Consider the following 12,500-nt stretch of genomic DNA (forward strand, 5'->3'; position numbering starts at 1 on the left):
ATTTCATTTCCTCACTACGATATTTATATTTATCCTTGTTGGTGTCCTTAGGCTTATAGCACATCCTGTTTTTCCACCTAGGGTTATAAATAATAATAATAATAATAATAATAATAATAATAATAATAATAATAATAATAATAATAATAATAGTCATCTTCGGATTCTTCTAATTAAAGAAAATTAATTATGTTGCTAGTAATGTCTGTCTATAACTATCATTTATTGAAGGGGCTCTCTCTCTCTCTCTCTCTCTCTCTCTCTCTCTCTCTCTCTCTCTCTCTCTCTCTCTCTCTCTCTCTCTCTCTCTCTCTAAATTATATATTATTATTAGTGTAGGTGCTTATAATCGTTACCACTAATATATGATAAATGGTTTATCTATTGTAGTAAAGACTAAATAGGTAGGGTAAAGTATACAATTTAGTTGAATTTAGAATAAAACCAGATTATTTTATTAAAACAATTTCTTAAGCTATGAGACCTTATTTCATAAGAAAATTCGTGGAGTGTAAAGTCCGTAAGGTAACCGTTGCCATAATTGCAAAAGCAGAATTAAATTTTATATGTTACTTCAAACGTTTAAGGGTTAATTCAACATTTAGGCCATGTCAGGGAGCTTTTACTAATATTTTACAAATATAGGACGAAAAAGGATTATAATAGCGCGACTGTGTTGATAGTTGGTTATTTATATGCGGTTTGGGTCAGTAAGAAGAAACGATATACGAAAGAGGAAACAGATGCCTTTCTTAAGAGTCAATTTCAATATGATCGGTGGCTTTTGAAAAATATCTATAAACAAAGAATGAATAAAATGTTCACCAAAAAGTATATTAATTATTGTTTTTGAGTGACTAAAAATTAAAATCAAGATGTGTGATGTTGTAAATTGTTAAATTAGATGGATTTGTTTATAGGAAAATGCAATTAAATGTGATTATACTGTAAATCTTGTGATTGTAAAGAATATGTAATTTAACTTTTTAATAAAAAAATAAAAAATACATAATTTATAAATATTTCAGCCATTTCCCCACTGAATTGTTACAAAAGAATGTTGCATTTCAGAACCTTAACTCACTCGGAGCATAGGCCTACGATAACACCTGAACCACTAAAGTGCAACAGGATACGAACGCCAACCACCTCTCTGGCAACCCCATCTCCCCTTCCTGAACAACACAATCAACCCCAGGACCCCAATCAAGATGAAATCAAGTGGATATTTATTAGTAACTGCAGTAACAGCTTTGCTGTTAATCAGAGTGACGGAGAGCGGTACGCAAGTTTTCCGGAACAGGAGGTCTATCAGAGTGTGCACTCCAAGAGATGTCGCCCGCATCGGACATTTCCTGTGTAAAAGGAGTATTTCATCTTTGGATGCAAACAAGAGAGGTTAGTTTGCATATGTATTTAATGGTTATGTAATAATGGTTAAACTCGATGCTTCTTATATGAAGCCAGACGTTGAAGCTTAATGTTTAATGCTTAAACCTTCTTAGTTGAATCAGTAGAACTTCAAAAGTTCAAAGTTGGAGCAAATGGTTTTATGTTGACCAGGCTGACATGAGTCTTTTTATAGTTTATATATGACTTATCTGTTTTTGACGTTGTTAATAGTTTATATATGACTTATCTGTTTTTGACGTTGTTAATAGTTTATATAGGACATATCTGTTTTTGACGTTGATACTGTTTTTAGAATGATTTACTGTTAATTTAATCTCATCATTTATTTATTTCCTTATTTCCTTTCCTCACTGGGCTAATTTTCCCTGTTGGAGCCCTTGGGCATATAGTATCTTGCTTTTCCAACTAGGGTTGTAGCTTGGCTAATAATAATAATAATAATAATAATAATAATAATAATAATAATAATAATAATAATAAATTGCGCTTGGGTTAGGACGTTTGCCGTCATGCGATTGGTAATCTCATTCCTTTTGTGTAATTTCACATTTGAATTTATGATGAAACCTAATACTGTACACGAAACCTTCACCATTTTAGCTCATAAAACATGGTATAGAGTCCTTTCAATGACGTCACTGGGAGTCGCCGGCGGCCATGCTGGAGGGCATACAAAGCGAACACATGGCAGCTGCTACAGCGAATATGGACATATGAGAGCGACTTTGTCAAACAATTGTCGGGTGATGATAAGCGTTTTTACAAGCAGAAACTCGATCTAATTGATAGCCTAGATCCATACCAGATGCAGAATTCATTCAGTCAAAATATTGAGGATTTTCCCAGTATTTCATACACTGATGTGGTGAACTACTTGGTACTGTCGGCCAACCCAGAACATGAGCGGGCATACATTTCCATTGAATAATCTGCTTCCAGAATTCGTTGTTTTTCCCTTTAATGCTTCTAAGTCCAAAATTAGATAAACACTGGGCCAATGAAGAGAGTGTTTATAATTATAAAGCTAATATTGATCATTTAGCCTAACCTTGTGTATTATAATTTTTGATTGTCAAAATGTATGTAAAAGTTTTGCATTATAATGTCAAATCTTTATCAGTTCATGCCTAAACATTGTGTTTGTGTTTGGTTACAAATGCTATAATTTCTTATATACATATAAACACATGATGGACAAACTCTATTGTAATGCTCTTGGATGATCGTTTTGCCTCCTTGCAATTAAATGCGCAAGTTTAATTATTTTTTTCAATGTTTCATATATAAGCTGAAGACCCCTTCGGGTTAAACCAGCTTTCAGATATTATTATTATCTATAATCAATGTTTATTCATCACATAGGCCTGTATGTCTGCACAATTTAATACACAAATTAAAATGAATATAAATATACACTTAATTATATATAGGCATGAGCACCTTGACGAAATAGAGACCTAGGTAAGTAGCCTTTGTTAATATAGACAATATGGGCGCTTTTAATTTTTATTTTGAAAATCTGAGATGCCCCTTTGATGTTTAAGAATTGAGATGCCCCCTCCCCCACACACACTACACACTGAACTGACGATGATACTTGTCAAGTCACCTATGCGATCGGATATAGCATGTTTACACAGGAATAATGATACTTTTAGGGCCTAGCCGAGACTGATCTGATATGAAATGATCAGAACAAATACGTGCGTAGGGTAGTGAGGATTCACGTAGATCAGCCCGTGATATTCTGGTCAACCACAAGTCACGTCTGCACTTGGATAATTCCTCTGTATCTTTGTCCTGATTCTGAATAACTGCCGGTATGCGGTAGAAACTCTTGTCATCTCTTCGTCCTCGATTCCCACATTCAGCAATAGCGCAAAAACTGGGCATTGTGTGAATGTGAATGTGATGAAATGGCTAAATATTCAACAGTTCAACCATAGCTATTCACTGAACGCGTCTTTGTTTGCCCTCCAAGATGGCGGACCGGAAGTTTGATGACGTGTATTGAAAGGACTCTATAAGATAATTACATAAGTCATGAACTTAGCAGTTAATTGGATGCTTGCAGTGAGTTGCCCAGAGTCACTTGCAACCATAGAAAATGTCGTGAGGTTAGGATCCGTGTCATAAATACTGTTTGTAGTAAAATTATAATACTTAAAAAAGATAAACCCACACAATGGAATGTATACATACATACATAAATTCACGTGTAAAGCAAATTTCATATCCACACAACTGCTAGATTTCTAAACTAATTTCGCAGTAAGAAATTACCAATAAATCATATTTTCAACGTTTATATATATATATATATATATATATATATATATATATATATATATATATATATATATATATATATAATATATATATATATATATATATATATATATATATATATATATAATATATATATATATATATATATATATATATATATATATATATATATATATATATTCAATTACGCATTACGGAGTAGTTGGTGCCAATAGGCCTACAGTATATGAATTACCTTATGAATGTGGTCTACGATATTACCATAGGTATACTAGATGGCTTACCTTAAAATACGATTGCTGATTGCTTTTTAATTAAACTTATCTTGCTATACTGTATACCATAATTTCCTTGGTCGTTTATTCGAACAAGTGATAAACTTACATGATGAGCTATGTTGATGAGTATTTTGGCATCATTTCAATTATCAAATTAATAACTAAGCTTGATTAATAAATTACATATTCTAGTGAGGTAGGCCACATTCTGGTAGGCTACATACTATACCAGCATCAAAGTAGTAGGCTACATACATGGTACCTATTTTGCTCATTGGTGTCACCAACATTATGTGACCAATGATTTTTTTTTTTTTATCGGTTTATTTTATATTTTGTAGGCTATCCTGGAATAGTAATGAACCACCGGCTTAAGAAATGTAACATAAACACGGCGCATTTGTATTCATTTTGCAAAATACGATAATCATTTGATTAAAATGTTCTACAATAATCAGCGCTATCGAAGAAAATTACCTTTACCTTACTTGCTATATACGAAACGGATCTGAGAATGAAATGCCCCTTCTAAGTAGGCTACAATACACTTATACACCTTGGCCAAGCCTGATTGTCATCATCCACTTAAAAGTTGACACCGAAATAACTAGGCAGCAAATTACTTTCGTTACCTGAACGTAATGGGTGTGAATAACGGCATTTCTTCACAGGAACCTATTTTGCCACCCTATTCATCTCTGATTAAGCTTGCCGACGCAAATCTAAAGTATCAGATTGAAAAACACACCGCATTTCTGAAGCGGAAGAGAGAATACGACCTTTTGACACTAGTAAACAAAGAACACTGAGGGCACCAGAAACCGGTCACCGGTTTGGCGGTTTCATACCTCCAGGGCAGTGGTTTTCGGAGCTACGAACGAATTTCTTTTTTCTGCTATTTAAATGTTTAAAATGCCAGTTGCCTAATCCTTTTTCTTGCTTAATTCAACTATCAGTGACCACAGGAGTTGTGACGTTATTTGCACGAGTATACAAGTTCCCTTTTCTTTTTAAGAGTCTTATCTGATTCAAGCAATTTGTAACGGTCGCATTCTACCGTCAGCCGCCCTGTTTAAATAAATGTGATTTTTTTTTTTATAAACTATTTATCACTGATTTATTTATGTAATTTCGATGTCTCAAACGAAAATTAACTCAATACGCATTCAAATCATTTCAGACCTAGATCTAAGATTCAAATTTGTCCATCGGTGCATTACTTGTAACTACAGTAATATGTTGGTGAACATCAAATAGGGTTACTAAATTGATAGATTCTCCGCTTCTGAAAAATTAATCTTTTAAATCACCTATTATTTATACGGTGTTTTCCTTTTTACAGATGATTTCATTAAATGAATGAGTTTCCTCTTAAAAGGCAATAGAAAGTTATAGAATTTTTTTCTCGATTTCTTTAGCTGTTTTCTCTACTATAGCGTGAATTGAGACAGAATTAAGTGGAACAATTCGGACAAAGTTATTGGATAAATGATAACATCGTTTTCTAAAGAAATATAAGCAACCGCTTATATATATATAATATATATATATATATATATATATATATATATATATATATATATATATATATATATATATATATATATATGTGTGTGTGTGTGTGTGTGTGTGTGTGTGTGTGTGTGTGTGTGTATATATATATATAATATATATATATATATATATATATATATATATATATATATATGTGTGTGTGTGTGTGTGTGTGTGTGTGTGTGTGTGTGTGTGTGTGTATTTGAATAGGGATTTAACTATGTCTGAATTCTTTGATGAAAGGATAATAAACGTTAAATAAATTTCTTGGTGAGTTTGGTCCTTTCCTCTTATCTATTTTTTATAGTGTGTAATACTTGAAATTGTTAACATTAAAAAGGATGGTAAATGGCGTCATGTTATTTAACGTTTGCTGACACTAGTACCCTCAACTGTGAGTAGACCTATATTTTGAATTGGGTCATACATTTACGGGGTTATTCTTTTTTTATCTTCAATTTTTATCATCACTGCATTAATTTAAACTGCCATTAACCCCACAGGTCCAGATGAATCGGATACGGAAGCTTTCGAAGCAGCGGATCGGAACGAAAGCAGGCAAGACATGTTGCCTGAGATGTTTATGAGGCTTTCTGAGGCGGAAGGCCGAGGAAGTCCTGCCAGCGATGGTGATCTCGAAAACAGGATGCTGCAGAAGAGATCGAGTAGTTGGCCGAGGAGGAGGTTCGAGACCATCGGCGACATCAGGAGATACTGCTGTCACCACGACTGCCCTATTGAGCTGTTTATCGCCGAATGTGCCTAGAAGAAGACAGAAGGAAACAGAAAGACAGACCTTACATTGCACTTAAGAAGAGGAGAAATATCAACATAGATTTTGAAAAATCTAGGCCCTGTTTCTGCGAAGTATTTCATGGCATAGGCCTATTCTGGAATAACTGAATGTAACTTACATTAATAATGCAAACACTGTACTGTATTAGAGAAAGTACTCAAACTAAATATATATATTTCTGAAGCTACATATCCTTGTCAATTACCTTTATGTTTATACTATACAGTATATCTGATGAGAATGTCTATTTATTTGTATTCAATTTAATTCTCGTTTGTATCTCCTATATCCCTCTCTCCTTGTCTCTATTTATCTCAAACTTACCCGTGAACATCCCTTGCAATTATTACTATCATTATGACGACTTTTATTGCTGTAATGGTTATTCTTAGTATGAATAACCCCTTATCAAATCGTCATGAATTTAATTTGGGAAATTTTATAAAGTGAATTGTGAAAGTAGGACCTTTTATCATATATCAATACATTTTAGAGAGTCATGTCAAAATCCCATATACGATTATGCACATACACCTATAACAGTTAAAAGCAAAGAATTAATAAAGACGATAAACAAACTCTGAAATAAATTCAGATTAAATCCATTATCTGTATAATCACGATCATACATTTTCCTGACCAACTACGGCTGCTTATAAAAACAACTAATCTGTCTCATCTGTTTATTGAAACCCTTCAACTGATGATGACCAACACTCCCCTACCCCACAACCACCCCACGCCACCTTCTAGCCCATTCCCCTTATATGTAACGCAGTTGATAAGAAAAACGAATAAACTCTCTCTCTCTCTCTCTCTCTCTCTCTCTCTCTCTCTCTCTCTCTCTCTCTCTCTCTCTCTCTCTCTCTCTCTCTCTCTCTCTGCATTCGTATTTCTTTTGGTAAGATTGACACTGGAAAAGGCCAACTGAGTTAGTTATTCATTTATTCATTTAACTGGCGTCAACTGAAAGACCAAACGTAGTTTTATACAGTATATATGGGTATATCAATAGTCTCATTATTAATTGAAGTTTATTAGCAGTGCATTATTACGATATGCAGTTAATTATTTCCTTATAGTTTTTGTCATATTTCCTTGCTTGAAATAGAACTTCTAATATTTGATAGTCCTTGGCTGTCAAGGGGCTGCTTATATTGATTTCCTCCCGAAGAGTTTGTTCATTTGTAAATAATCATCTGAAGCATTAAACGGTTTACAATTATTTCAAGAAATCTTGACCTTGACCAGATTTCACTGGCTCATGAAGTGTAATTGCCATAATCGGATTTACCCTGCTTCTCTGATACGTGGAAAGAGTGTTTAAAGGTCCCCCATGAGAGGCAGTGAACGGGAACAATGACCTAGCAGGACAATACCCTAGAGAATGACCATACATAATTATGATCAGCACCAAACTAGGGCCAGGGAGGGAGAGGCAATGACTGCTGATGACTCTACAGGTAGACCTATAGGCTCTCCAACGACATACTCCTCCACAATTCCTTGGCTCACGACGATGGTGTGGTTGCAGACACTACAAAAAGCAAGCGAGCTTAAGTGGGTCTCGAATCCCAACCCAGCAGATCGACAGGCAAGGACGTTCTCAAGAGGCTACCGTTTAATATTAATGTAGTTAACAGGTTTGTCTTACTTGATGGGTATATTACTTTTATCTGGAATCTCTTTGCATTGTTATTCGTTTGTTACTAAGTAAATTCGTTTTTTTTTTCTTTTTTATTATAACGTTTATCTAACGCATATCATGAAATTCAAATGAGAGCTGAGCCCACTTAGATGTTCTTGGTCATGTTTAGCCTAACCTCGTGATAACAATAGTTAGAAAGATGAATTTAAATGACTTTCTTAAGAGCATTTTTTTTTTTTCGTGAAGTTCTGATCATGAAGTCTGTTCATGAATGGTAGAGACAATGGACAGTGACAATGTCCTAGAGCCTGACCGTATGATCAGTGCCCATCCCCCTACCTGCAATCTAAGATGAAGGAGGGCCAGGCAATGGCTGCTCATGACTCAGCAGGTAGACCTATAGGCTCCCCCCAAACAACCACCAATTCCCCCTCCTGTGCTCACAAGATGGTGAGCTTGTAGACATTACAATAAACTATCTGGCTTGAGTGGGTCTCGAATCTAGTACAACAGAATGCTAGGCAGGGACGTTTCCAATAAGGTAATACAATCCAAAATAAGATATGAAATTTGTGGAATGATCTTCCTAACCGGGCAGTTGAATTAGTAGAACTTCAGATGTTCATACTCGCAGCGAATGTTTTTATGTTGAACAGGCTTACATAAGTCCTTTTATAGTTTATATATCAATTATTATATCTGTTTTAATGTTAATGTTTTTTAAATATTTTTTTTTCAATTTTTCATTACTTCTTATATCGTTTATCTATTTCCTTATTTCCTTTCCTCACTGGGCTATTTTTCCTTGTTGGAGCCCCTTGATATAGCATCTTGCTTTTCCAACTATGGTTGTAGCTTAGCTAGTAATAATAATAATAATAATAAAAATAATAATAATAATAATAATAATAATAATAATAATAATAATAATAAAATGCAAATTTGTAGATCAGACGTTGCGATGTTTAGATGAAATGAGCACTAAACTATTTAAAATCAGACCAGAATATCTGAGTAGAGTTTTTGAAATTATAATTTCCCTTTCATATTACATATACAAAACCCACTTTTAGGATTTATTCAATATCAATTTCTAAATCATGAAGAGTTTTTGAAATTATTATAATTTTCCTTTCATATTACATATACAAAATCTGCTTTTAGGATTTATTCAATATCAATTTCTGAATCATGATTTACGTAGTTAATCCCAATCTAGTATAACAATTCTTCATTACGAGATGTTTTTTATATAGAAAAACTTATAAATAGTTATAATAACAAAGCACACTGTTCTATCTAGTTTCTCTTCCTCTTGTTTTGTTAAAGCTTTTATAGTTTATATAGGAAATATGTTACTATTCTTGAAATATTTTATTTTATCTTATTTCCTTTCCTCACTGGGCTATTTTCCCTGTTGGGGCCCCTGGGATTATAGCATTCTGCCTTTCCAACTAGGGTTGTAGCTTAGCAAGTAATAATAATAATAATAATAATAATAATAATAATAATAATAATACCATCTGTCCTATAAAAGCTTCATGTATGATAAACAAAATGTTACAAAATTTTAAGAAATTTTAACAAAATCATCGATTAATGGAAACCCAAATACTCTTTCGATACATATATATTTTAGTAATATCATAACAATAAGAATAGTTCTTGAAGTTTAAAATCAAATGTTAGTAAGAAACATTAAAGAGTGCAAGTAATATCATTACACAAACAATTAGTACTTCATTGTTAACATCCAAACATCATAAAACATTAAAAATTGAAAAAATTCCTTACTTGTGTAAAAACTAAATGCTACTTTAAGGTAAATGAAATATAGTTAGCAATATTAAACCAATAATAACATTAATTGCGAACAACAGATACTATTAACTTTAAGATATAAAAGTAATGATATCAAATCAATGACGGTTTTACCGGTATAAAAACCAAATACTATCTAAAATAAAACAATTTAAAATTTCATTCAAAACTAAATGAAATGTAAGTAAAAATATCAGGCCAATAAGAACATCTGTGTATAGATAAATGCAATTGATAAATGATATATTTAGTAGTATTATTAAAACAATTGGAGCTTTATTTGTGTACAAGAAATACAGGTTTTTTGTAGTCTACTAAATTACATCTTTGTCTGTTTACAAAGATAATCGCTTTATAATTCAAATAAATACACATTGCATTATTAGACTTGTTTGAGATTTATCTCTGTAAAAAAAAAAAAAAATAATTAAAAGGAATATAATCTATAGAATCAGGTTGATTGGAGATTTATCTCTGTAAATGAAATGCTCTTAATCAAGCAATTAAACAAAAGTTACAATAATAAGATAATGAGCAAATACCGAAAAAAAAAAATCACAATATCAAAACAGATAAGTACAAACCCTTAGAATCACATTGATAAACATAATCATCAAATGAAATTAAACAATACAATAAAAAGGGGGTAACATTTATAATAGCCACCCATGTAGATATGTACGAAAACGTCTTCGTTTCAGATACAAAAAAAAAAAAAGAAGAAGAAGAAGAAAACGCCACCAAAAGAAAACAGATAAGTACAAACCCTTAGAATCTCATTGATAAACATAATCATCAAATGAAATTAAACAATACAATAAAAAAGAGGGCAACATTTATAATGGCTACCCATGTAGATGTGTACGAAAACGTCTTCGTTTCAGATACAAAAAAAAAGAAAAGAAGAAAACGCCACCAAAAGAAGAGAAAGTCTCTCGAGGATGCTGAGGGAAAGATGTACCATCTCCTTCGCATCTCAGAGACGTCAAGCTGTAATCGATTTGCTAATGAGGTAATTAATGTAAGATGCATATCAGTGTATCCGTCTGATAAATATTCTGATCAAAAACTGGGTGATTGAGCTTGAATTGGTTCGACATGCATAGATATTTATATATGTCCTTGTGTGAGTATATATATATATATATATATATATATATATATATATATATATATATATATATATATGTGTGTGTGTGTGTGTGTGTGTGTGTGTGTGTGTGTGCATATATATATATATATATATATATATATATATATATATATATATATATATATATATATATATTTATATATCGATATACATATATATATATATATATATATATATATATATATATATATATATATATATATATATATATATATGTGTGTGTGTGTGTGTGTATGTGTCTAGATATATATAAATATATACATATATATACCTATATATATATGTATATATATATATATATATATATATATATATATATATATATATATATATATATATATTTATATATATATGTATAAATATATATATATATATATATATATATATATTTATCTATCTATCTATCAATCTACCTATATATATATATATATATATATATATATATATATATATATATATATATATATATATATATATGTGTGTGTGTGTGTGTGTGTGTGTGTGTGAGTCTAGATATTTATATATATACATATATATATATATACTATATATATACCTATATATATAAACATATATATATATACATATGTATATTTATTTATATATATACATACATATATACTGTATATATATAAATATATATATATATATATATATATATATATATATATGTGTGTGTGTGTGTGTCTAGATATTTATATATATACATATATATACTATATATATATATACCTATATATATAAACATATATATATATATATATATATATATATATATTTATTTATATATATACATACATATATATATATATATATATATATATATATATATATATATATATATATATATATATGTATGTATGTATATGTATATACATTATATGTAAATATGTGTGCTTATTAAATCTTCCCTAAACCTTGTTAGAGCCAGCTAGGCTCAGACCAGCACAAAACTTTAGCTTATTGAGACCCCAGAAGGTCAACAACATGTCCTTTAGCATATCCCATAATAAGCCTCAGGAGGACACGGCCTCCTGCAGCAGAAGAGACGCACTTGCTCGTAAGTCGTGACATTTAGTTCCCTCCAATCCGGTACATCCGTAACTTGTCTCTTGAAGTAACGCTTCGGAGCCAGTTCCTCGAGTTCTTTGAAGATCGCGTTCAAAGACGTCGATTTGCTGTGCTTTTTCAGGGTCTTCATTCGTCTCTTGAATTGGCCGAAATCCTCAGGGAAGCTTCCATGCTGATTTGGCCGTATGGATAAGATGTAATTGGCGTATTTTCCCTTACGCGAATGTGCTGATTCATCTGAAATAGGAGATGAAATAAAATATCAATGGAGGTTTATTTCTGCTTTGTACTATTGAAGAGATGGTTAAATTTCAGAATCTTGAAGCTAACGATGTTTTGTATACTTTTCGAGGTGAGAGTAAATCCTTCAGTGGATTTACAAATAATAATGATAAAGTTTATAAAGAAAAATTCTGTATAAAGAGATATAAAAAAAGACTAAGTTATGTTATCCATTTGTTATAATTTGATATTTCA

General features: G+C 31.5%; 3 protein-coding genes across 3 annotated transcripts in view; 1 reads left to right on the forward strand and 2 right to left on the reverse strand.

Annotated features, from left to right (window-relative positions):
* The window catches only part of LOC137630455 (uncharacterized), a 105,847-nt gene extending 100,695 nt beyond the window's left edge, over positions 1-5,152 (reverse strand). Inside the window, exon 1 of the mRNA XM_068361934.1 lies at positions 4,613-5,152. The gene's annotated coding sequence lies outside the window, so the exon portion shown is untranslated. The remainder of the gene's footprint in view (positions 1-4,612) is intronic.
* Positions 1-6,485, forward strand: part of LOC137630456 (uncharacterized) — a 9,053-nt gene extending 2,568 nt beyond the window's left edge. The window contains exons 2-3 of the mRNA XM_068361935.1: positions 1,072-1,398; positions 6,038-6,485. Of these exons, the coding sequence (XP_068218036.1) occupies positions 1,212-1,398; positions 6,038-6,300 (450 nt within the window). The 5' untranslated portion in view covers positions 1,072-1,211 and the 3' untranslated portion in view covers positions 6,301-6,485. The remainder of the gene's footprint in view (positions 1-1,071; positions 1,399-6,037) is intronic.
* Positions 6,486-11,859: 5,374 nt separating this feature from the next.
* Positions 11,860-12,500, reverse strand: part of LOC137630107 (uncharacterized) — a 2,497-nt gene continuing 1,856 nt past the window's right edge. The window contains exon 2 of the mRNA XM_068361578.1: positions 11,860-12,260. Coding sequence (XP_068217679.1) covers positions 11,947-12,260 — 314 coding nt within the window. The 3' untranslated portion in view covers positions 11,860-11,946. The remainder of the gene's footprint in view (positions 12,261-12,500) is intronic.

This window comes from Palaemon carinicauda, chromosome 38 (assembly GCF_036898095.1).
Source record: "Palaemon carinicauda isolate YSFRI2023 chromosome 38, ASM3689809v2, whole genome shotgun sequence".
Classification (NCBI taxonomy): Eukaryota; Metazoa; Arthropoda; class Malacostraca; order Decapoda; family Palaemonidae; genus Palaemon; species Palaemon carinicauda.